Source organism: Bombina bombina, chromosome 6 (genome assembly GCF_027579735.1).
Source record: "Bombina bombina isolate aBomBom1 chromosome 6, aBomBom1.pri, whole genome shotgun sequence".
In the NCBI taxonomy this organism is placed as follows: Eukaryota; Metazoa; Chordata; class Amphibia; order Anura; family Bombinatoridae; genus Bombina; species Bombina bombina.
Genome location: NC_069504.1, coordinates 843,062,913 through 843,090,787, shown reverse-complemented (window position 1 = coordinate 843,090,787; position 27,875 = coordinate 843,062,913). Strand labels below are relative to the sequence as shown.

Sequence of the window (27,875 nt, the reverse complement as noted above, 5' to 3'; positions counted from 1 at the left end):
TGTATACATATATACATACATACAAATACACACACACATACATACTTACAAATGCACACAGACATGCGTACACATATATACATACATACAAATATACACACACACATATGTACACATATATACATACTTACAAATTCACACACACATACGTACACAGATATAAATACATACAAATATACACACACACACATATATACACATATATACATACTTCATACTTACAAATACACACATACGTACACATATATACAGACATACATACAAATATACACACATACGTACACATATATATACATACATAGATACAAATACACACACAGACATACTTACACATATATACATACATACATACATACATACATACATACTTACAAACACACACACACATACGTACACATATATATATACATACATACATACAAACACACACGTACACATATATACATACATACATACAAACACACATACGTACACACATATATAAATACTTACGTTCTTCATGTGTTTTGTTATGCATATATTCAAGCGCTATTTTGTGTTGTGCTCAAGCGCAACTTATAACTCACTAAAAATGTCAGCCATGTTGAGATTTTCTGTTAAATATTTTACCATTCACTTAACATCTTGCAATTTATAATCTAGGCTGCAGTGTCCAGGTCTGCATTGTTCAAGATAAGGTCAGACTATAAGGAGCTATAATTAGCAGACAGTAAAATGCATAAAGGTAAAACAGTTACCTGCCAAAAGACCACCTTTAGAATGTTACGAAATGCCAAAAGCTTAGCTTTTTAGTCTTATTGCATCTCTCTGCAAACAGCATTCTGGATTGACTGGGAGTGTGCTGGATTTATCACACAAATAAGTTACCCTTGCAAGCAACATACATGTTTTTACTCTGAGAATTCGGTCTTCAGCATTGATTTCTATAACTAAGGGTTGTGATTGTCACAACAGGACCCCTTTTACATGCCATGCTCTGAAAATAGCTGAAGGCCGCTACCCATAGCTATATTCTGCATTTGTTTATACAAATGAATGCCAAATTTGCAAGTCTAATTTATTAATGATTCCACATTGTTCTAATTGAATCTATGTGTATTTATGTGATACTGCTTAAAGGGACAGTCTACTCCAAAATTGTTATTGTTTAAAAAGATAGATAATCCCTTTATTATATATATATATATATATATATATATATATATATATATATATATATATATATATATATATATATATATATATATATATAAAAGAAAGTAAAATGTTACAGATCAGAAAACTGATCTGAAAACAAGCAGCACCAAGGGTTGCGCTGATTGGGGGAAGAATAATTAGCAGCTGTTAGAAGACATATACATTATAGGTGATGTATATATACTGTATATGTATGTGCCCATATATATATATATATATATATATATATATATATATATATATTATGGTAGCAAAAACTTGCACTCACTGGTCTTTTCAAACACCAAACATTTATGGTAACGTTTCGGAGACAGAGTATCCCCTTCCTCAGAGGGTCTGAGGAAGGGGATACTCTGTCTCCGAAACGTTACAATAAATGTTTGGTGTTTGAAAAGACCAGTGAGTGCAAGTTTTTGCTACCATTAGCTACTATCCACTAGCACTAGCACCTAAAATATGGTCTGTGTTAATTAATCAAATTCCTATATTTATACTGGAAAATTGCTTATTAGAAAGTAAATAGTTTGTGTTTTTTAATGAAATTGATCATTTATCTATTTTTCTTTCATTATTCGGATGTTTCTATCATCAAATTTGCTTTATTCTCTTGGTATCCTTTGTTAAAGGAGCAGCAAAGTGCTACTGGGATCTAGCTGAACACATTGGGTGAACCGATGTCAAGAGGTATATATGTGCATCCACAAATCAGCCGCTCGCTCACATTATTGCACTGCTGCTCCTGAAACCTACCTAGGTATGCGTTTCATAAAATGATGCAACGAGAAGTAAATGAGATAAATTGGATAAATGAATTAAATTGGATGTTGTTTAAAATTGTATCTGTCTGAATCATGAAAGTTTAATTTTAAATGTAATGTTCATTTAGCATCAGATTCTAAGCTTTATTATTTAAAGTAACATTAAGTTTACATTAAGATATATTTTGTATAAAAAGATCACATTAAAAGGATATTTGTGTACATCATACTCAATTAGCAGTTACATACTGGCTTTTTAGGAATGCTCCAACAACTCTGGCAGGGTACAATGATGTGTCTGCACAAGCTTTATATTGTTGGTTTGTTTTATTATTATTATTATTATTATTATTATTATTGTTGTTGTTTTAACCTTTTAACGCCGTTATGCCGTTCTATTCCGTCATATTTACACTGGGCTTTAAAGCCGTTATGACGGAATAGAACGTCATATCAAACGGCTGTCCTGAAGCCTTCTGCGCTTCAAGGACTTGATCGCGGTCTGGAGGGCGTTCCTAGGGTTGTAGGGACGCCCCCCAGATGCAATCCAATAATTGAAATCTCGCGATCGTATGCACGATCGCGTAGTTTCAATTTGTCTACATCGGAACAGGTGTTCCGATGTAGACACTTTAACCCTGTCACGAAAGGGTTAATAAGCTCAGCAACATTGTTTACAAAAACAATATATTTTAAATTGTTTTTTTTCGAGACACAACAATGCATTACTTTAATGTTGTTTAATCAAGGAAATGTCTACTAAGCATTTTTGCATAAGTTCTCTTCATTCACTAAATGCAAAACATGTAATAAAGTGAAGTATTTTGTCTTTCCAACCATTGTGCATTTTTAGTGCTGTTTCTAAATTCTTTTAGCCCTGCCCAGTTGCTAATTAGAAGCATTGTTTGCCTGAGGCTTCAAAGTACACAGGAGATCCCATATATAGCCCTATCCAGAAGACATTTCACAGCATCCCTGCAGCATTATGGGGTGCAACACTCTCTGTCTCACACTGTTAGCCTTGTTCTCTACCTCCTACTGCCAACTACCGTAAGTATGAAAGATCTAATTTATTTTATCTATCTATATATCTATCTATCATCTATCTATCATCTTTCTATCTATCTTATCTGTGGTGAGATAAAAAGTGAAAGATAAATAAATACAAAGTATAAGGATATATATGATCCTTGGGATATTTTTCAATATTTTTGATTCAAGTGGCTTCTTGCCTCGAATAAGCTAATATATCACTACCCCGGTGATTGTGAGTATAGCCCTTCGGCACGCCATCCGCCTCCATCCGAGATGGGTGTTGTGATCTCACTTCCACTTTACATTGCATGTGGACAGTGACTTTATGTAAGAGGGTTAATTTGTGGCTTTTTTTAACTTTTTATATGTTTTTAAAATAAATGTTATTTACCTAAAGCAGCGGCCTGCGATTAGTATTATACTGGGTACCTGGCAGTATAAAACCAGGTGTGGGTCTACTCCAGAGTCTGGGTGGCTCTGAAAAGTATGAGTAACCCCTTGGTGGGATCACCTGTGTGAAATCACCATTTGTCTAAAATTTATTACACTATATTTTCTTGTTTTTGTTTTATTCGAGGCAAGAAACCACTTGAATCACCAATATTGAAGAATATCCCATGGATCATATACATCCTTATACTTTGTATTTATTTGTTTTGCTTTGTTTTTCACTTTTAATCTCACCATTATTTTTGCACCAAGTGAATTTTGTACTTATTTGTTTATTATCTATCTTAGCTTATCTATCATCTATCTATCATCTATCTATCTATCTATCTATCTATCTATCTATCTATCTATCTATCTATCTATCTATCTATCTATCCCTTTGGTAGCTATCTATCAGGCAGGGAATTTCCACTAGTCCTGAATTAGTAAGACAAAGCAATGGATGAGTACAAAATGAATAAGGTAGAGTTATTCCTGTCATTAAATAATTGACTTACGGTAGTACATTTTTATCTCTGTGTATTTATAAAACTGCAGAGGTCTAGCTAAAAAAACAACTAGTTTTTTACTTTATTACTATATTTAACACTGATGTTTTGAGCAAGAATGTGCATCTGTGTGTGGATAAATATTATTATTATTATTATTATTATTATTATTATTATTATTATTATCATTATTATTATTTCTACTGTGAACATTTAAGGGGCAGTCATCTCTTCATCAGCCCTTGGCCCTTGAGTGTCCCTGAAATGTCCCAGTAGTAAATTTTCACTCTAAAACTAGAGAGTGCCTATCTTTTAGAGTGTATAAAAGACTGATACATCATACTCTGGATTCTCTGATCTATTAAAGAGTGTGGGTGCCGTGTATATATATATATACATACTGTATATTTATTGGAAAACATTTACATAATTACATATTCACGTTTTTTATATGAATACTTATGAGCTGACCTGTAAGGAAATTGAATTGGTTACATTTAATTTTACCCAGTTTTGATGGGTCATAGGAAAATATTTTTTTTTACATCTGGATATCTTGGCACTGGTATAAAATACAAGCAAATTAAAGGGATAGTAAAGAAAAAATTAAAGTTTCATGAATTAGATAGAGCATATCATTTTAATCAACTTTCCAATTGAATTATACTACATTTGCTGTTTTCTTGGTATCCTTTTTTGGAAAGCATACCAACGTAGGATCAGGAGCGGCAATGCACTAGTGGGAGCTAGCTGCTTATTGGTGGCTGCACATATATGCCTCCTGTCATTGGCTAACCTAGCTCTCAGTAGGGCATTGCTGTTCCTTCAACACAGGGTGCCAAGAGAGTAATGCAAATTTACCATAGAAGTAATTTGGGAAGTTGTTTAAAATTGTTTGCTCTATCAGACTCAAAAATTAAACATTTTGGATTTCATGTCCCTTTAGGCTAAAAGAATATTAAACAGATACATGCTAGATGTAGTGATGTCTCTTTAATACGAGTAGGGGACACTTACAACTCTAATTAAATGGATAATTGTATTAGAATTTATTTTCTTCTCATTTGGTGGTTGTTTGAATAATATATACTATCAAATATGGACAATCTACATTTCTTTCTTCTTGCAATAAATACTGTTTTACCTTTAACAGATGCACACTTATTACCCCCAATGTGTTGCGTGTGGAGAGCGAGGAGACCTTCGTGTTGGATGCTCAAGGACACAACGTTGCCTTTGATGCTGATATTTTGATCCAGGATTTTCCTCACAAGAAACTCACTCTTGCCCAGTCCAAAGTCTCTCTAAACAGTGGAAATGGTTTCCTTGGGGTTGTACAAGCAACGGTAAGGAGTTTCATGTTGAATTTGTGACTTGTTATGTTACAAACTATATTACAACATGTTATTTTAATTTTTATGTGTATATTAATATAATTTATTTAATTGTAATGAATGTAATTTATTTAATTTATTTAACGACTGGGAATTTACAACTATATATATATATATATACACACACACACACACTGTATATATGGAAACTTCCCCTAGTCAACTAGAGTAGAAAAAAAAAAAAATTTATGTTTACTTGATAAATGTATTTATTTCCGGATATATGGTCAGTGTTAGGAAACATTACATTTCTTTCCTAAGATATGGTGAGTCCACGACTTGAGTAATTACTGTTAGGCATATCACTCCTGGCCAGCAAGAGGCAACTCCTCCTGCTGGCCAGGAGTGATATTCCCAACAGTAATTACTCAAGCCGTGGACTCACCATATCTTAGGAAAGAAATGTAATGTAATGTTTCCTAACACTGAGTAGACTAGTAACTACTGCAATAGTAGACTGGAGTGATATTTTTCTACACATACACACATATATATATATATATATATATATATATATATATATATATATATATATATATATATATATATATATATATATATATATGTGTGTGTGTTTGTGTTTTTATTATGTCTTTATTAAAGTCTGTTCAATTTACTTTTCTACCTTAGGTTCCCTCTAGGGAATTATTGAAAGACCCCAAAAACAAACAATATGTGTATATTACTGTGAGATCAAGCGCATGTCAGCTGGAGAAGGTTGTCCTGTTGTCATTTCACAGTGGATACATCTTTGTACAGACTGACAAGACCATATACACCCCAGGATCTTTAGGTAATAATAGACAGTTATATGTTTATATCAAACATAACATAAATACTTTAAGGATTGGTTTTAAAATATTTAAGTATTTAAAGGTACAGTTTAACATTTGTAAAACTCATTAATTGTACTTGGCACAAAACTATTTATAATTTAATATTGGGGGAAAGATTTCATAGACATGGAAGTCAAATTAAACTTTCATGGCTCAGACAGAACATGCTATTTTAAGAGGCTTTTCCATTTACTTCTACTATAAAATGTGTTTTATTCTGTGGGTATCATTTGTACCTAGGTAGTCTCAGGAGCAGCAAAGCACTACCTGGAGGTAGTTGGTGATTGGTGGCTTAATACATACATCGTTTTTGGACAAATGCACATTTATCACAAATATCAGATTTTTATTGCGTTTTAACTAAATGAATATTTGAAGAATGCACCAACAAAAATGAAAAACAACAAAAAAATACTGACGAAAATCGTCAGTATTGATTTGTTTACTTTAAAAACATTTTAGTAATACTTACCTTAGCGCGCTCTCCATGCTCTGGAGAGCACATTAAAGGGAAAGTAAAGCCACATTTTTATTATTTCATGATTCAGATAAAGTAGGCAATTTTAAGCAACTTTCTAATTTACTCCTATTATCAATTTCCATTTGTTCTGTTGGTATCTTTATTTGAAAAAGTAGGAATGTGAGCCGGCCGATATTTGGTTTAGTACCCTGGCTAGCTTTTGCTGATTGGTGGCTACATTTAGCCACCAATAAGCAAGTGCAAGACATGTTCTGAACCAAAAATCTGCAATTTAAGCTTACATTTCTTCTTTTCAAATAAAGATACCAAGAGAATGAAGAAAAATTGATAATAGGAGTAAATTAGAAAGTTGCTTAAAATTGCATGCTCTATCTGAATCATGAAAGTTTAATTTTGACTTAATGTCCCTTTAAGTTCGGTTTTCTAGTTACAGGTGAACTTTTCACCTATAGCTGTAAAACATTTACATTAGATTTAATGAAAACAAATGTAAAAATTTTTAAAGAAAATTCTGTTTTTGTTTCGTTTTAAACAAAACGAATACTCAATAGTGCAGCCACCAATTATTTGGCTCAAAGATGTGTACAACTATATCTCAATGGTGCATTGCTGCTCTTGAGCTCACTTTAATTATGTTTAATCCCTGAAAAGAGACCTAGAGGCCGAATTATCATATGTCTGTCGGACCTGATCCACCAGTGCGGACCTGATCCGACAGACATCGCTGAATGCAGAGAGCAATACGCTCTTTGTATTCAGCATTGCACCAGCAGCTCGCCAATCGGCCGCCAGCAGGGGGGTGTCAATCAACCCAATCGTGCTCGATCAGGTTGTATTGTGGCAATTCCTGTCCGCCTCTTCAGAGTAGGCGCACAGGGTTATAGAGTAGCGGTCTTTAGACCGCTGCTCCATAACTTGTGTTTCTGGCGAGTCTGAAGACTCGCCAGAAACACGGGCCCTCAAGCTCCGTACAGAGCTTGATAAATGGGCCTCATAGTTATATACAAAGGTGCAGTTATAAAATGCACATTATATCCCCATAGGTGCTTGATATTAATCTGGCAAAAGAATGTTGTTTTTACATAATCAAAAATTACCCCCATTAGCAGAACAATAAATCAATAACATTCCTATTAAATGTTACATGAGCATTCTGTAAATGTTCTCATCCCCTTGATAATCTTAAAGGACCAGTAAATAGAGCAGATTTGCATAATCAACAAATGCATGATAACAAGACAATGCAATAGCACTTAGTCCGAACTTCAAATGAGTAGAATATTTTTTTCTTCTGAAAAATTGTATAGTTATGTCTTTTCCTACTCTTCTTGTATCATGTGATAGCCATCAGCCAATCGCAAATGCATATACCGTACATATATTCTGTGAATTCTTGCACATGCTCAATAGGAGCTGGTGACTCAAAAAGTGTAAATATAAAAAGACTGTTTACATTTTGTTAATGGAAGTAAATTGGAAAGTTGTTTCAAATTGCACGCTCTATCTGAATCATAAAAGTTTAATTTTGACTTGAATTTACCTTTATGCAATACATTTACATGATTTTCAAAGGTGTACTATTTTATTGTATAATTCAAGTTAAAGGACCATTATGTACAGTAAAATTGCATTATAAACAAGTGAATAATAAAAAGACAATACAAAAGCAATTAGACTGACAAACTTCAAAATTAGTTAAATTTTTCATCCTCCTGCATCATGTGACAGCCATCAGCCAATCACAAAATGCATATATGTATGCACATCTTCAGGAGGTGCCTCAGAAAGTGTGCTTATGAAAATATTGTGCACATTATGATAATGGAAATTAATTGGAAAGTTTTTTTAAACTGTGTGCTCTATCAGAAAAATGAGAGTTTAATTTTGGCTTTCGCGTCCCTTTCATATGCTGAGTAAACTTTAGTAGCAAATACAATTGTCTGTCATTATACATTCAAGCAGTCAATACTGAACTATAGAAAAACTTATCTTATGATTATCAGCCAAAAACAACATTCACGTCTGTGGGGATTTTAGCAGATCATATAAATCATTTTATAAACGTTTGCAAAGGATTGTGGTCCACCCCTATGTTCTGTTCACATGTATTATTCCATTGTGCTGTTTTATTGTATTCCAAGCAGGACTCCTCATAAACATATAATATTAGAATGGATTTTGTGGCTTTAAATTTTGCAATATATTGCATTCCTCTTAGGTATTCAAGAGGTTAATCACAACCCTAATATCTATCCAGAAACTAACTTCTAAATGCTGATTCCTTTTTTTTTTTTTTTTTTTTTTTTTTTAAGTTTAATAGTTTTTATTTGATTTAAAAGAAGAAGGTAACAATTGGGGACGCGCAGGACCCCTGCTCAAGTATCTGTAAACATGAAGTTCATACAAATATATCCAGGGAGGAATAACGTACATTAAACACACAGGAAAACAACTTTATATAAATCGTAGTTCCATACCCAATGAATAAGCAATAAAATTCAATTCTGTGAGAACGCAGAAAGATTAAGGCGAAAGTAGTCCGCCTAGTTTGAACCCTGGAGTGGGTTCTGCTTTAGGGGGGCGGGGGAGGTGGGCTAATGCTGGGTATCTCATGTCTATAAACATAAGGGTTGTTAGGCTGAACAGAGTATAAGAGGTAAAGATAGGTGTTGCTTGTTCTAGGCATAAAATAGTTTCCATAACTTTATTTAAAACTAAAACGCATAACAAAAACCTGGGCATCCTACAAGGCTGAGAGCCCTTCTACCGTACTATGGGGCTTAGCTGTATAGCCTCTCTAGATTACATAGTTTAAGCTAAAATCAGTCTTGAGTGGATGTGTTTGTAGTACAATGTTCAGCTGCCGTATGCAACTTAGGGATCTCGTGATAATTAACAAAACGTGTGTATGTTCATGGGTTATGCTTCCTTTACAAGGACTCCCTCAGGGCCCTGGCCACTGGCCCAGAAGGAGAAACAAACATCGTGTAATTGTTATCTTGGGCTAAGTGTAATAATGATACTTAGGTTACGACACTGCTAGAAATATACTCATCCCCACTGAGGGCCCCCTCTCACCCCCAGAGCGGACAGACTCATAAGGATGATATGACAATTATCATTAAAAGTGTCGTGCTTATGACCCACAGTTGGTAGAATTATAATATCGCTGCCATGACATCAATTTCACAAATTTACGAAACATCTCCCTCAGGGCTCTCCCCCAACCCACGGGAAGGATAAACAGATAAGATGTCCGCAACCTATATTGGAAATAGCCAACGGCAAACTGCATAGGCAAAGCAAACTACAAGATAGAGCAACATCAAGGTCCCACAATAATACCATCAGGGCTGACCCTAGGTGGGACTATATCATGCTCCCTGGGATGCCACCTACAAGAAAAATGGGGTGACCCAGACTGTATTATTATGCGCTTGAAACACCTATTTTTGGGGCGCTTAGTATGGTGAGCCAGAACATAGAACATGTTAACACTAGCATATTAAAAATGTAACACAATAGGAATGAACCTGAGCTAATGGTATCGACATAGGGACTTAAGGAAAGTTCCCGTAACAAATAATGGCATAGTGAGACAGCATTGGGATAAGGGTTGTGAGCAGCAATAAACATGAAGTATGCTTACAGTAATTATGCAGGTAACATATATACAATAACAATCTGTATGAAGTGCACAATAACGTTATGCTACTAATATCTATGAGCCAGTATAAGCTCCTTATTGGGCAGTACCCGTTATGTAGCCAGGGAGACAGACCACTGAAATATCATTGTCATATATTTTAACGCTAAATGTCTAGGTAGCGGGGGCTACATCCTCTGGCTAAAACATAGTGCATAAGACAAATGACCCCTTATATAAAACCAGGACTTACTAGTATTAATACAAACATTAAAGGCTTGATTCCTGCCTAGTCTCCCTCAGATAGGGCATATTCCTATATTATAGCCAAAGCATTTTACTTCTCTTGCATATATAGATTATCCAGACTGAGCTCTAAAATAGGTCTTCAGAGCAGCAAGTAAGGCTATACAAAACATAAAGAGTAGACTGCAGTGCGGTCAATGTAAAAACAGCTGGGTTTAGAAATGTCCAACTTCTAATGAGGCATATTAATATAACCCCCGACGATTGCCTCATGAATCAGACACATAGGTCTTTATCGGGAGTAGAAAGTTTAAGCAGTAAGTACCTCAGCTGTCAAAAGGATGTCGGGGCAATACTTGACTCACACCGCCACCGGGATCGAAAGGCCAAAATGTACTGCCTGCAAGGCCCTCTAACACAGGCTTCAGAAATTGGGCCATTAGATCTCGATCACTGAGGTTGTTGCGATATTCCATGACTGGACATGTTATAGGAATTGAGGCCGTTGTCACAGATGGAACCAGAAAGAACGTCTCTGCTTCACCCCGCCCTGGGGCCCCTTTACTTACATTCGTGGCAAAGCTAACATCAGTGTTCAGCAGTCCTGTGTGATTTTCCATAGCCGGTAAGAACTTCGCGATGATAACCTCTCTCAGGGGCTGCCTGTCCCCCACTTCAAGACACATAGCCTCCATAGTCGCAGGTTCACTCACTTTCCCTATAGTTGGCTGCCGGGACATGGTTGTGCGCTCAGCTGTGGCCACATTAGATCGCTGAATCAGAGCATCTTCCGTTCCCCCATCTGCTAGTAAGGCTCTCTCGGTGGTTTGCCCCATGCTCCGTTGGGGAACAATGAGGTCGGCCCGCTCCTGCTCTGACAAGACATGTTGTTTAGTAAAGTTTACCCTGATCAGTCGGTGGAGCTTTGCGAAATGATCCTCTAGCAGCCGAGTCAGAGTTGCTTCTAGGTTCTGCACCTCCATGGTTGTGGCGGGTCTCTTTTATTTCAATGAGATTGTCTCATTAACTCCCACTTCTGGATGAGTAATTATCCTAGTGCAGGATACAGTAGGTTAGACTTTAGCTGGGTTCATTCTGTACTTTTAATTGCTGCGTAGGCTAAAGAAGAAAGATGGCCGTTCTCAGGCGTCTCCACAGCAAAACATGCTCCGTGAAAGTGAGAAACCCTCTATCTATCATTCCCTGTTTGGAGCTGGGTTGTGCAGGTTTCATGGGCATCCAGAGTTCCCCCTTTTGAAGTCAAATATGAGCTTGAATGGGCACTAAGGTTACTTTTTTAGCATAATTTAGCTGGAGCTCTTATGATACACGTCCATTCAGCTCCACAGTTAGCTCCGCCCCTCCCTGATTCCTTATTTTATCTGTCAAGCCTAAGCCATGCAGGTCACACTGATGATTTTGTTGTTATATCAATATTATCGAGATGTGGGAGTGATTTTGTGCTGGCAGCATTGTCATCTGGGTTTAGTGCTGTGACACACATGTAAGGGAATACCCCATTGCTACACCACAGAAAGGTTATGCAAACTTAAAGGGACAGTAAAGTCAAAATTAATCTTTCATGATTTAGATAGAGCATGAAAAGTTTAATTTTTACTTTACTGTCCCTTTAAAGGGATATTCTAGACCCAATACATAATAACTTATTGTTACATACCAGAGAAGCAACTGGTTTTATGTCTATACGCTTGTAAGAAGTACATGAAAAATTTAAAGGGACAGTCAAGTCAAAATTAAACTTTCATGATTCAGAGTACACAATTCAATTCTAAACAACTTTACAATTCACTTCCATTATCTAAATGTGCACAATATTTGTACAATAATTGTACATGCACAGTTTTTGAGGCCCCAGCTCCTACTGAGCATGTGTAAGATTCACATAATATGCACATATGCATTTTGTGATTGGCTGATGGCTGTCACATGGTGCATTAGGAAAAAAAATACAACTAACTGACATTTGTCAGAATTTATTTTTTTACTTTTTATTAGAATGTCAAACTAAATACTTTTGCATTGTATTTTTATTATGTATTTACTGATTTGGTATCTTACTGTGTTTAGTGGACATTTAAATATTTGTTTGTTAGGAGCTGAAAATAGCCACCAAGCTCCGCCCATCTATTGCTTGTATATTTTGGTTTGTTAAGTTTCTCCAATCACAATAAACTCTTAAATAAGTTTTAATACTCACACATACTGATTTGTGCAAGTGCAATTTAAAATAGCTAACTGAAAAATATTAAATGTGCACTGCTAAACTGTCATACAAGAAAACAGCTAACTGGACAAGAAGAAAGCTGTGGGCGGGGCTTAGTGGCCAATTCTGGCTGCTAGAAAATGATGATTAAAGTTTCATGTACTTCTTACAAGCTTATAGATGTGGAACCCATTGCAAGATGCTTGTCTGGTTGTAATAATAAAGAATATGTATTGGGTCTAGACTGTCCTTTTAACAAAGGCAATAGTCTGTATCTTATAAAATAATTGGACAAATATTCTTTAGAACGACTCAATCACACACAATGTAAAAGGGAAACCATTTAAATAATAAAGTTTAGCCCAATCCCTGCTCGCAGTTTAAGATCTACAAATTATAAAGATACACTAGGAGGTCTCGCCAGCATCTGCACTGGTTTCTTTATTTTAGTAAATGTTAATAAATCTCTCCATTTGTTAGTGAACACCAAAACATAGAAACTAATGAATCTGCTGAGGCCAGTGAAGTTAGAAAGACTGGAGATTTCAGTGGATTCTGCCATCAAAGGTTTTATCTACTACAATATTTAAAGGGCTATAAAGCCCAAAACGTTTCTTCAAAAGATTCAGACAGTGCATAGAATGTTAAACCATGGCCAGACTGTTATCCGACGGACATTTGTCCCACTGACATTTTGTGTGACGGATAATATTCCTACAGACAAATGGCCGTCGGATAACAGATGGATAGATAGATAGATAGATGGATAAGGATAGATACCCAGACCAGAGAACCACAAGACATGTGGGGTGGGACCCATCGTTAGGTTCCCAGAGGCGCCCCAGGCTCTGATTAGAACAGAGCCCTCTGGAGCGTCTTTGCCTTCGGCCAAACTCGGAACATAGTCTCTCGGACATATGTCTGACGGACAAATGTACTTCGGCATTCTTTCCGAGAACCATGTTAAACAACTTTCCAATTTACTTATATTATCAGATTTGCTTCATTCTCTTGGTATCCATTGTTGCAGGTACAGTAATGCACTAATGGGAGCTAGCTGAACACATTGAATGAGCCAATGACAACAGGCATATAAGTGCATCCATCAATGAGCAGCTATCTCCCAGTAGTGCATTGCTGCTTTTGAGCCTACTTTGGTATGATTTTCCACAAAGGATACCAAAAGAACAAAGCAAATTAGATAACAGAAGAAAATTGGAAAGTTGTTTAAAATCGCATGATCTAACTGAATCATGAAAGGATTTTTGGGGTTTTTATGTCTTTTTAATTGCTAATAATTATGCACTCAAATTGTCTTTATTCATTCTTTTCCTAGTTCTTTATCGTATTTACACTATGAACTACAAACTGCAGCCTGTATCCAAAGTTGTAATCCTGGAATTTCTGGTGAGTACTAAGTGGGAATGGGTGAATGTTTCGCAACATTCAAAAAAATAAATAAATTTTAACGCATTTGTTTGTTTGTTTCCAATTTCCAATGTTTGTACCACATTCTAACATTTGTTTAATGTAACAGTATTTCTAATTCTTTCTTTAACTGTAATATTCTATGTGAATTTTTCTAATAATTCGATACAAATTATGCAATATTCGAATTTGAAAATTTAAAATGTATATATTTGTAATAGTATTTCTAATGCTGTCTTTAAATGCAATCTTCGAATTATGCAATATTCAAATTGATATATTTGTATCTGTTATCTATCAATTTACTAAATTCCCTATCACATGAACTATTAAACTTCTGAATAGTGTTTGTTAAATCTAATGTTACATTCAAAATTTCGAATGTGGACATTTGAATTTGAAAGTGACATTCGAAAACTGTAAATAGTATTCAATTATAGAATGTTTAACAATATACGTTCTTATCAACATTCAATTATGTAAATCAAATTTTTACAATAACATTAGTTCTAGCATTCGAATATAAACACATTATGCCCATCCCTAGTACTAAGTCACTTGACCTCATAGTTCCAGTACGAGTACAAAATAGTCTTTAAGCTGCATATGCTGACATACAAAGCTTAGTTATACATGCAACAGATGACTAGATTATGTTTATACATATGCATAAGTCTTAGTGACTCTTACATGGCAGGTAAAGTGCACTGCTTCTGATGCAGAAAAAGGTGTGTTTGGAATCTTTGGTGTTTGTGTTTACTATCCTGTAACAAATACAAAGTCAGAAAAATGTCATCCATTTGCAGACTCCTGATGGGATCATTGTGAAGAGAGATTCAGTGTTCCAAGACAGCGCATCTGGCATTGTCTCTAAATCTTACAATCTGCCTGATCTTGTGAGGTAAGAGCATAGGATCTTGTCTAAACTAATAAAGAATTGATTCCAGACCTTTATAGGTACATGAAACCCAAAATGTTTCTTTCTTGATTCAGAGACAGCATATATTTTTAAACAACTTTCTAATTTATTTCTATTATCAATGTTACTGCATTCTCTTGGTATCCTTTGTTGAAGGATCAGCAATGCACTACTGGGAGCTAGCTAAACACATTTATAAGCCAATGACTAAAGGTATATATGTGCAACCACCAATCAGCAGCTAGCTCTCAGTTTTTAGATTAAAGAAGGAAAAATTGTTGGTTTCATGTACCTTCAAATTGGGAAAGCTAAGAAAGGTTGTCACACAACTACTTAAATGTAAGACTGATGGCTGGTACTTGTGGAAGCAACTGTTTTCAGTGGCAGCTCTAGACTTTGCGAGGTCTTAGGCGATACTTAAACATACGGCCCAATAATGAAAAAAATGCAAGCAAACTGTATAAATTGCATATATTATGACAAGCCTTAAATCCTATGAACGTAGAATTCACAGTTTCTAGAATTTTATTTGTCTCATAACCAATTATTCTTTAGTCAAATATCTATAGACAAACATAGGGTATAGATAAAATGTGTGCAGCTGCATGTGTGTAAATATGAAATAAATCAGTCAACAAAGGTTTTAAAGAAAAATAAATCAATCTATTTGAACAACAAATTATGCTCCCCAGTCAACCTGTAATAAATTATGACCCCCCCCACACAGGCATAATACATTATGCCCCCCCCCAGACCCACTAAAATAAATTATGCCCCCATCAATACATTATGCCCCCAGTCCCCTATAATACATTATGACCCCAGTCCCCTGTAATACATTATGACCCCAGCCCCCCTGTAACAAATGATGCCCCCACAGTCCTCTTCAATATATTATGCCCCCAGCCCCTGTAATAAGTTATGCTCCCAGCCCCCCATTGTAAGAAATTATGCCCCCAGACCCCCTGTAAGAAATGATGCTCCCAGTCCCCCTGTAAGAAATGATGCCACAGCCCCTCTGCAATAAATGATGCCCACTGCAATAAATGATGCCCCCAGCCCCCCTGCAAAAAATGATGCCCCCAGCCCCCCTGTAATAAATTATTCCCCAGCCCCCCTGTAATAAATTATTCCCCAGCCCCCCAGCAATAAATGATTCCCCCAGCCCCCTGCAATAAAATGATGCCCCTAGCCATAAATGATGCCCTCAGCCCCCCTTTAATAAATGATTCCCCCAGCCCCCCCGCAATAAAATGATGCCCCAGCCATAAATTATCAGGATTGCTTCCAGAGCTTGAAAACTCTGAGGACGTACAGGGTAAGTCCCTGGTCATTAAAGTGAATATACATTTTGATGCTAAAGTGCCCAGGTTTTAAAAATTCGATTAAAAACAGGGGCAATTTAATTCATCAAAATTTACATTTCATGAGTGTTGCACGATTTGGCCCTTGCGCTGCACTACGTAGTTTGCCATGTCTAGTGGCATGAAAACAAAGCCTATAGAAGTGCGCTTTCGTAAGCAATCGGCTTCCAGGCAATGCAAACGTGAGGTAAGTGTGCTGGTATTACTGAGTGCAGCGCAAATATCACAATCGTGTAAACGCAATATTGAGCTCCACTCTTAATCTAGGCCTTAGTGTTTAATGTCCCTTTAACTGATGTTATCTATCAATGCAGCTTGGGGACATGGACCATCTCTGCAAAGTATGAAGATTCTCCGCAGCAGAATTACTCCACCAGTTTTGAAATTAAAGAATATGGTAAGAAGCTGAGTGGGTCGTTTTTATTGGTATTTATGTCTAAGGGGTCAATTTATCAAGCTCGCCGGAAACAGAAGTTATGAAGCAGAGGTCTAAAGACCGCTGCTCCATAACTTGTCCGCCTGCCCTGAGGCGGCGGACAGAAATCAACCCAATCGAATACGATCGGGTTGATTGACACCCCCTGCTAGCGGCCGATTTGCCGCGAATCTGCAGGGGACGGCATTGCACAAGCAGTTCACAAGAACTGCTGGTGCAATAATAAATGCCGACAGCGTACACTGTCGGCATTTATCGATGTGCAGTTGACATGATACACTACATTGTATCATGTCCGCCTGCACTTTAGTAAATATGTCAATTTTAGAGAGCTACAAAACTATGTAAATGGCATGAATATCTGATTACAATATAAAATTATCTTCCACGGAGAGAGACATGAGCTTATTATGGGCCTGATGGTCAAAGATTTACCAACAGGGAGAGAAATTTTCAGCCTTATATTGCAATTTTCTCCTTCACATTCAGAACCAACCATAGCCAGATAAACAGCTATCAAGTGAAAATATTTGCGTTTCTAAATTCCTTTGACCTCACCGAACTTGTGAAACATCTTATAATCTCACCAGACTGAAGAGCTTTAGATCATTGGGTTGTTACATTGTACTACAGTACTTGCTCTACATTGTAACATAGTGACACAGAAAGAGAGTAGCGATGGAGCATATTCCATGTAGTCTCAAAACATTTCTGCAAGTTCTATCACGTTCTAGACAGCTTCTCACTTAAACTTATTTTCATTCAATGAGCTCCAAAAAATTGTACTGAAAATTTAGAGACATAGAAGATTAGACAAAACATTCTACTTGTACTAAGTATAGAATATAGAGCTATTCCTTCCACTGCAGGGTTACATAGCCAGGGGTTGCTATGTGAGACAGGAGATGCTATGTAAAGTGAAGTCTATGCCCAAACTTTAGACTTTATTTAGTAACTTTTGCTTCTTTAGCTGCACCAATTTATAGTTTTTTTTTACAGCATTCACTAACAATGATGTAAAAAGTTTGACAAAAGAATTATAGTAGACACTCTTTACGAGAGGACCGCTAACACAGTCCGCATTTAACATTGCATAAGCATTGCACAAGCATTAGATCGGGATGATTTCAATCTGATACCTTTTAATTGGCAGACAAGTTTAGCAGCAGCAGTCTTAAGGTGAGCCTAAAACGCCGGGGCACCGAAACTGCTTGCGCACCATGATAAATGGGGCCCACTATCTGAGGATTTTCAAAAAAATATATATTTTCTCAGTCTTTATTAATACTTTTAATTCTTAATATATGTTCAATAGAGTCAAGCCAAGCCAATATACTGACCTTGCTAATTGATAATTGCATGCTCAGAACAGTAAAACAGCACTTAGGAAAATATCTGTGGACTTTTACGTATAATTTCTGATGCACCTAAGTCCTGTGGCCATTTTATTCAGAACAGCACTCAAAGGGGTAGATTTACCAAAGGTCTATCGGACATAATTCACTGTAGCTTGCATATGCTGTAGGCATTTAAAATTGCACAAGCATTTCTGGTGAAATGCTTGTGTAATGCCGCCCTCTGCTCACTCACGGCCAAGCAGTCAATCATCCCGATCGTATCATATCGGGATGATTTCAGTCCATCACCTAAAAGGTGGAGGAGAAGTTAAGGAACAGCGGTCTTATGATCGCTGCTTCTTAACTTCTGTTTCTGGCGTCGATGTAGCATCCACTGCTTAAAGGGACACTGAACCCAATTTTTTTTTTCTATTGTGATTCAGATAGCGCATGCAATTTTAAGCAACTTTCTAATTTACTCCTATTGTCAAATTATTTTCATTCTCTTGGTATCTTTATTTGAAATGCAAAAATGTAAGTTTAGATGCCGGCCCATTTTTCGTGAACACACTGTGTTGTTCTTGCTGATTGGTGGATAAATTCACCTACCAATAAACAAGTGCTTTCCATGGTTCTGAACCCCAAAAATAGCCTAGATGCCTTCTTTTTCAAATAAAGAAAGCAAGAGAATGAAGAAAAATTGATAATAGGAGTAAATTAGAAAGTTGTTTAAAATTGCATGCTCTATATGAATCACGAAAGAAAAAATTTGGGTTCAGTGTCCCTTTAATAAATCGACCCCATAATGCTAATTGCCATTACATTTCCATTTACATTGTGACAATTATATAGAACACCTGGTTTTAAATCAACAGGAGACCAAGTGTTCTATATTACCTGTCCATGGTACTAGTTTATATCATTATGGGAAAATTAACCCTCTAATGCAGGGGCATCTTTTGAACAGCCAAGGATTAGTGCAATGCACTTCTGGGTGTTATTTTCAATAATAAGGTCTACTATACCCGTTCACTCTCTCTACCCCAATAAAAAAAAAATCTATATATGAAAGAGAACTATTTATATTAAAAATATATTTTTTTTCCAGGAAAAAAAAGTTATTTTCAATTTGTATCTAAGAGGAAATACATGTTTTTATACAAGTAGTTCTTAAAGTGAATGTACATTTTAAAGCTAAAGTGCCCGGTTTTTGAAAATTCGATTAAAAACAGGGGCACTTTAATTCATCAAAATATACATTTCACTTGTGTTGTGAAAAAAACTTACCTTTTACTCTTGACAGCAGCTCCAGCTTCCTCCGGTCGTCGCAAGCCATTTCTGATGTCAGAAATGATGGATAGGTCATCCTCCAATCACGGCTTTCCCCCCGGGGGAATCAGTGTCTGATTCAATGATTGGAGGAAGCTGGATTCCTCATTTTAGACCTAGGAAGAGGCTTTGCGACGGGTGGAGGAAGCTGGAGCTGCTGTCAAGTTTAAAAGGTAAGTATTTTTTCACAACACAAGTGAAATGTAAATTTTGATTAATTAAAGTGCCCCTGTTTTTAATCAAATTTTGAAAAACCGGGCACTTTAGCATCAAAATTTACATTCACTGTAAGGACTAATTGTTTACTGGATGATAAGCAGAACTCCTTTTTATTGGTGAACAATGACATGCCTCACAAGCATAAAAACAATAATCATTTTTTTCTCAGATCAGGGATATTCATTTAAAAAAAAAAATTACTTTTTAACACATTCACTCTCTTCTCTCAATACAGTACAAAAAAATAACTGATTTTAATGTAATCTTTGAATGTTTTTCTAAAATTTCAAATGTAAATTTACTAACATATTTTTTTTTTTTCCATTATTTATCTTTGATCTCTTCTTCTCTCAGTATTACCTAGCTTTGAAGTTGAATTGAAGACATTTCAGAACTTTCTTTACATTGACACTGATGAGTTTTCTGTGGACATTAAGGCTAGGTGAGTATTGTTAAAATAGGATTTATCTGTGTTCTAGTAATGCATAACAGAAGCCCAAACTGAATTCTGCTGGGGGATAAGATTACGAGGATGGGTCTTTAAACCTAGGATAGCTTAAAAGAACAGTATGGTCAAAATTAAACTTTCACAATTCAGAAAGAACATGCAATTTTTTCCCCTTAAAGGGATACTAAACCCAAATGTTTTTCTTTCATGATGCATACAATTTTAAGTAACTTTCTAATCTACTCCAATGATCAATTTTTCATTGTTCTCTTGCTATCTTTGTTTAAAAATCAGGAATGTAAAGCTTAGGAGACGGCCTATTTTAGATTCAGCACCCTAGATAGTGCATGCTTATTGGTGGCTACATTTGGTTAACCAATAAGCAAGCATAACCCAGGTTCTGAACCAAAAATGGGCCAATAAATAGGAATTTAATACTGACAAATGGGAAAAATGAAATGCTATGCTTGGACTAATAGCCATTACCCAATCCAAACCACTACACAGTAGTATATATTTGGAGAAACTAGACACCCTGCGGCATTTACCTGGAGGCATTTTGACATTTTTAATTAAACTCGTCTATTGCCAAGGGCAGAAAAGAGAACTTAGGGATAATAAAAATAAAGGAAAAAAAATGATAAAAAATACATTTTACACTTTTGTTCCTATACATATTCATTTTTATTTTACTGTCCCTTTAAGCGGAAACTAACTTTGCAGTACAATGTCCCTTTAAAGGACCAGTCAACACAGTAGATTTGCATAATCAACAAATGCAAGATAACAAAACAATGCAATATCACTTAGTCTGAACTTCAAATGAATAGTGAATTTTTTTTCTGACAATTTTAAAAGTTATGTCTATTTCCACTCCCCCTGTACCATGTGACAGCCATCAGTAAATCACAAATGCATACACGTACCATGTGACAGCCATCAGCCAATAACAAATGCATACACGCTTATTCTGTGAATTCTTGCACATGCTCAGTAGGAGCTGGTGACTCAAAAGGTTTAAATATAAAAAAGACTGTGCACTTTCTTTTATTGGAAGTAAATTGTAAAGTTGATTAAAATTGCATGTTCTATCTGAATAATGAAAGTTTAATTTTGCCTTGAGTGTCCCTTTAAGTTTCCAACCTGATGATTCCCGTTACTTTACAGAGACTAAATATTTACACTTACTACTTCAATATTTATACAACTAATATAACTTTTTGAATGCATCTCCATTTTATTCCTAGGCTAATATTTGCTTTGAATGAATTATTTATAATATATAATATGTATTTTGTGTTTAATGTCCCTTTAAATGTAACACTTCTCTTGTGTTTTTTAGTGAGTTACACTCTGTAATATTCTTTTTTGCACTTGTTCCTCAGATATCTATATGGGAAACCCGTGGAAGGGAAGGCATTTGTGCTGTTTGGGGTAAAAAAGGATAATATAAAAACAAGCATTCCAGAATCTCTGACAAGGGTCGAGGTATTCAAATCTTTCTGACTTTATATATTCTTTTAGCTCTTCCCAATGTTATATTTTACACCATAGCAATGATTCTTCCTCAATTGTGTTTTGTTCTTACTTCTTAACTTTTCCTTCAGTTTCATGTAAACGGCTCCATCTATCATACAGTGGAGGCTGTTTGGAGCCCCTGCAGTGCTCTTCCTCAGAGGTGGCAGAGTTAAAAGTGATCTTATACTGTAAAATTGATGTGTTCACAGTGACTTATAAAATGCATGACAAATTGTTAGTATAGGTTTATTTTTGTATATGATAGCTGTTTTTGCTCATTGAAGAATAAATCCATTGTTCCCAAGAACATGCTCAAATAAATAGGCTGAGCCTGCAGAAAAAAACAGACCTCCTAATTTCATCTATCTGTGTATATATTAAGAACTCCTTATTTTATGTCTCTGTCTATACACAATGGTTAATACTGAGACTGAGTGCCTGATTATCTAAAGCTCACAAACAATTGCACTTTTAAACATTATTTAAATAGAAAAAAAAAATATTGAAATTAAAATAAACATTTAAAATGTGTATTGTTTAATCGCATTAAAAAGCATAAAAAAAAAGGTACAGATTAATAATTATAATAAAAACTACAATATGCAACATTAGCAAATTTTACATTTTAAAATAAAGGTAAAGGGGGTATTTAAAAACAATGTAATACCCTCCTGTGTATAAAACAGATCACAGTGAACAAATTAAAACCAAGAAAAAATTACAGTGCAATGTCCCTTTAACTTGTTTGTTTGAGGTGATGGACAGACAAGTTATTGGTTGATTTTGTGCAGGGGAAGTGCAGCACGAGAACTTTCTTGAGCAATAATAAATGAATACCAATAGGAAAAGATTTGCAGACTTCACCTAGATTTATTTAAAAAGTGCAATATTTATTGTATCAATAGTATACATATCATTTTCAAGTTCATGTCATACCAATATTGACGCATTTACTGTGCCACTAGGCACACTTCCTCAATAATAAATGAAGGCATCTTCTTCCCACTCACCACAAACATGAGGAGACAGGTTCCCTAGCTGGGAACCTTATCCACCTGTTACATGAAGTAGGGAACTATTTTTTTCTTTTACTTTGCTTCTCCTCACTCTTTATCTCAAACTTCATTGCTCAGATTTCAGAAGGTACAGGAAGTGCAACACTCAAGCGAGCAGACCTTGTGAGACTTTTCAATAACCCTGAAGATATGCTGGAATACACATTGTATGTTACGGCTACAGTCATTACTGACTCAGGTGAGAATATAAGACTTGGTAAGTCAAATCAAATTGCAAGGCAATAAATTAATAAAGCAAGTATAATGAATGTAGAATTAGTCTGAAACAAGACTCTACCAGTCAAAATAAGTGTCCTCTTCTTCCCAAAGCAGATGTAGTATTATTTTAGCAGTGTGCCCATGTCCAGCTAATATTCTAATGGTGAAACATATACAATGTCCCCTTTCTTTTTAAAAGGTATCACAGAAATTATTAAGCACATTAAAAAGCAATGTGTAAAAATGTGCTAAATTATCATGCGCCCGCAAATGGGCCAATTTGCCGTTTGCATGTACACAATAATTAATCGGCTATTACAAGTGGCTGGTTATTGCTACCGCGAGCTTGCAGTAGGAATTGGCACTTTTTAAAATTAGATCAGATCTCTGGTTAATTTTTTAAACTTGCCCGAAATGCACTCAAAATACTGTCTAGCGTATTTTATTAAAAAATAAAGATAACAGCATCATTATTTTTTTTCATAACATTACTGCACTAGGCAGTATTTTGGGGGTAACGTTGGTGGGAGGGGGGTGTTAGAAAAAAACAGGCACTAAAAAGTGCCTTTACATTACGGTCTATGGGAACGGTGTGTTCCCTGTAACTAAATATGTATATATGCTCCCTCATATTGCAGCCATTGTACATATTATCCTGCACACACCTTGTGCTACGGCACACAGAACATTATGTTATTGTTTACTTGCGTTATCTTCATTACTGGGTTTTCTTCATTTTATTATTGTGTTATACACATATTAACACATAAATATATATGTACAGTATATGATCATATACATATACAGTATATTTAAAATTGCTGCCATCGCTGCGCTACTTATCCCCTTCGCTGCGCTGAAGTTCTGATGCCGTCTCTGATGGCATCGGAACAAGGCTCCCATAGGAGACAATGCAAACACCCTCTCGTGAGTGCAATGCTTCCCAGCAATTGCTGTGATATTAGAATCTCAAGGTGTCTAATGTCCCTTTAATATACTCACAATTACTAGCTTTACCTGCTGCAGAGTATTAAATGTCTGGATAAAATGTTCCATCAATATTATTGTGGTGTATTTCAAATAGTTGGTTTTGCTCATTTAAACCATAACCCATTGTTCTCAATAACACAGCTATTTAAATGGGCTGAAGCTGCAGGAAGAGCAGACCTACTCATGTTCTATCTATCTATCTATCTATCTATCTATCTATCTGTCTGCCTGTCTCTCTATCTTTACAAAGGCCAAGAGCTAGGTATAGAAATTTTATTTTTAGTGGGAAGTTTCAATAAGCAAAATCAGCTATTTCAGCATAGTTGTTCTGCCTGTAGCCTGTTACCCAGTCTTTCTTATGGGAACGTCTACCATTAATATTTGCTTTTCTTCCCTCCAGGAAGCGACATGGTGGAGACTGAGCTGGAAAATATTTTTATTGTGTCTTCTCCTTACAAAATTGATTTCACTAAAGCATCAAAATACTTCAAACCTGGAATGCCTTTTGACCTGACGGTACCTATATGTCTCCCTTTTTAGCACAGATTATTGATTTCTTGTTCTCACTGGGCTTTATTTATTTTTTACAGTTAATGGAAGAGACATCAAAGTCCCAATACAACATAATAAAACATCCTAATAAATTATTATGGTTATACATGTTCTTATCTTATCTTAAATGTTCTTGTTTGTGCTTCATTGCCTTCCTAATGTACTGCCCTTGAAATATTCCTTTATTGGCTCTGGATTAACAATGATCTTGACTGTAGGGCTGATAGGAGCTTTAAGAAAAAGCAACAGAAATAATGTGAGAAAAGACGCATTTTTAAAGGTAAAATGTATCCAATTTTAAATATTAGTTGTATTGGGTTTTTTATGTCCCTTTAAAAAGTGAATTTGATTTATGTTGGTATTACTATTTCACCAAATAAATACTTATGAAGACAATTCTATGTTTTATGTTATATTTATGCAGTTTAGTCCTATTTTATCTAAAATTTAAATTATTTGCGAACTGACCATTGTTTGCATTGCTTTTAAGAGTCTACAATAGTTTATATTTAGAGAAATGCTCCCCTGGAGTAGAGCATCGCCGGAAGGGAACTTGACCCCTATGCCGGACAATATAGAGGGTGGAGCTTAGCGGGGGCAGGGCTTCCGGTAGAAGTTTTTAATTGGGAACAGGCATGCACTCCTCTCTTGAGTCGCTGCAACAGCAAAGCGAAGTTCCCTCCCTACCTCCCTGTTGTTATGGTTAATTGAGGGGCTTGTCGCAGCCTTTTGTTGCGGGGGTGCTTGTTTAATAGCCGTTAGCTTTAAGTAAATTGTTCCTCCCTAAAGAGGCGGGAGAGTTGGTGGGATGTTCCTGGCATGAAAGCCTGTGGAAGGTTCATCTGTTGTGGCAAGCACCTCACGAAGTGGCTCATGTTAATATGTTAATATGTTTATATGGTATTCAGAGTTTTATTAAATCCTATGTTATTTAAAAAGATTTTATTAAATGCGGGCTGCGACCTTTACACCCATCTCTTGTGTGTCGTCTTATTTCTCTGTAATGCATGCCTAATTTGGGGTCATTGTTTTATAGTTTTTCTTATAAAAAAATCACAATTTTCCAGAAATAAACTGGATACATTTATAAAGGCAAAGATCCTCAGACTGTATTCATATCTGACACACCTTGTTACAAAAATAACTGTATGTGCTAAAACCTTTATGCAATAGTCAATCTTTCAAAAATATACTTTTGCTCTGGCTTGTGATAAAATTGATCAATGTTTCTGATCTTTCAGGTGTTTGTCACAAACCCTGATGGCTCTCCCGCAAATCGTGTTCCAGTGGTGGCTCAACCAGGAAATGTGGCAGGAACAACACAGATTGATGGAACTACGAAGTTGACACTGAACACAGGCTCAAATATGGCATCTTTGCCAATAACAGTGAGTCACAGCAAGACATTGAAAATATGTTTACTGTACACAGGAGCTTTCCTAGACTTTAGAAATTGTGAGTGCTTAAAACATTGTAACAAATCTACATTAACAGTGGAAATCTGTTGTTGTGGGGATTAATATCTTATGCTATCTGCTTTTATTCAAATAATATGTGCTCCTATTTACCACCCTTTTTATGCTGGGTACAGCAACTGGCATATTCAAAGGGACTGTCTTGGAAATGCTTACCGCTAGATTTAGAGTTCTGCGGCCAAAGGGGTGCGTTAGCTACGCATGCTTTTCTTTCCCCGCACCTTTTAAATACCGCTGGTATTTAGAGTTCACAGAAGGACTGTGTTAGGCTCCAAAAAGGGAGCGTAGAGCATAATTTACCGCCACTGCAACTCTAAATACCAGCGGTGCTTACGAACGCGGCCAGCTTCAAAAACGTGCTCGTGCACGATTCCCCCATAGGAAACAATGGGGCCGTTTGAGCTGAAAAAAAACCTAACACCTGCAAAAAAGCAGCGTTCAGCTCCTAACGCAGCCCCATTGTTTCCTATGGGGAAACACTTCCTAAGTCTGCACCTAACACCATAACATGTACCCCGAGTCTAAACACCCCTAACCTTACACTTATTAACCCCTAATCTGCCGGCCCCGCTATCGCTGACCCCTGCATATTTTTTTTAACCCCTAATCTGCCGCTCCGTACACCGCCGCCACCTACGTTATCCCTATGTACCCCTAATCTGCTGCCCCTAACACCGCAGACCCCTATATTATATTTATTAACCCCTAATCTGCCGCCCCCAACGTCGCCGCCACCTACCTACAATTATTAACCCCTAATCTGCCGACCGGACCTCACCGCTACTATAATAAAGTTATTAACCCCTAATCCGCCTCACTCCCGCCTCAATAACCCTATAATAAATAGTATTAACCCCTAATCTGCCCTCCCTAACATCACCGACACCTAACTTCAAGTATTAACCCCTAATCTGCCGACCGGACCTCACCGCTACTCTAATAAATTTATTAACCCCTAAAGCTAAGTCTAACCATAACACTAACACCCCCCTAAATTAAATATAATTTTATTCTAACGAAATAAAATAACTCTTATTAAATAAATTATTCCTATTTAAAGCTAAATACTTACCTGTAAAATAAACCCTAATATAGCTACAATATAAATTATAATTATATTGTAGCTATTTTAGGATTAATATTTATTTTACAGGTAACTTTGTATTTATTTTAACCAGGTACAATAGCTATTAAATAGTTAATAACTAATTAATAGCTACCTAGTTAAAATAATTACAAAATTACCTGTAAAATAAATCCTAACCTAAGTTACAATTAAACCTAACACTACACTATCAATAAATTAATTAAATAAAATACCTACAATTATCTACAATTAAACCTAACACTACACTATCAATAAATTAATTACATACAAATACCTACAAATAAATACAATTAAATAAACTAATTAATTATGTAGGGGTCGGCGATGTTAGGGGCAGCAGATTAGGGGTACATAGGGATAATGTAGGCTGCGGCGGTGTGCGGTCGGCAGATTAGGGGTTACAAATTTTTATTATAGTGACGGCGATGTGGGGGGACCTCGGTTTAGGGGTACATAGGTAGTTTATGGGTGTTAGTGTACTTTAGAGCACAATAGTTAAGAGCTTTATATACCGGCGTTAGCCCAGAAAGCTCTTAACTCCTGACTTTTCTCTGCGGCTGGAGTTTTGTCGTTAGAGTTCTAACGCTCACTTCAGCCAAGACTCTAAATACCGGCGTTAGAAAGATCCCATTGAAAAGATAGGATACGCAAATGGCGTAGGGGGATCTGCGGTATGGAAAAGTCGCGGCTGGAAAGTGAGCGTTAGACCCTTTCCTGACTGAC

General features: G+C 36.1%; 1 protein-coding gene across 1 annotated transcript in view; it reads left to right on the top strand.

Annotated features, from left to right (window-relative positions):
- Positions 1-2,940: 2,940 nt before the first annotated feature.
- The window catches only part of LOC128662297 (A.superbus venom factor 1-like), a 122,806-nt gene continuing 97,871 nt past the window's right edge, over positions 2,941-27,875 (top strand). Inside the window, exons 1-11 of the mRNA XM_053716103.1 lie at positions 2,941-3,005; positions 5,082-5,274; positions 5,953-6,115; positions 14,092-14,162; positions 14,990-15,084; positions 16,781-16,863; positions 20,142-20,229; positions 21,621-21,723; positions 22,887-23,007; positions 24,418-24,533; positions 25,811-25,957. Coding sequence (XP_053572078.1) covers positions 2,941-3,005; positions 5,082-5,274; positions 5,953-6,115; positions 14,092-14,162; positions 14,990-15,084; positions 16,781-16,863; positions 20,142-20,229; positions 21,621-21,723; positions 22,887-23,007; positions 24,418-24,533; positions 25,811-25,957 — 1,245 coding nt within the window. The remainder of the gene's footprint in view (positions 3,006-5,081; positions 5,275-5,952; positions 6,116-14,091; positions 14,163-14,989; positions 15,085-16,780; positions 16,864-20,141; positions 20,230-21,620; positions 21,724-22,886; positions 23,008-24,417; positions 24,534-25,810; positions 25,958-27,875) is intronic.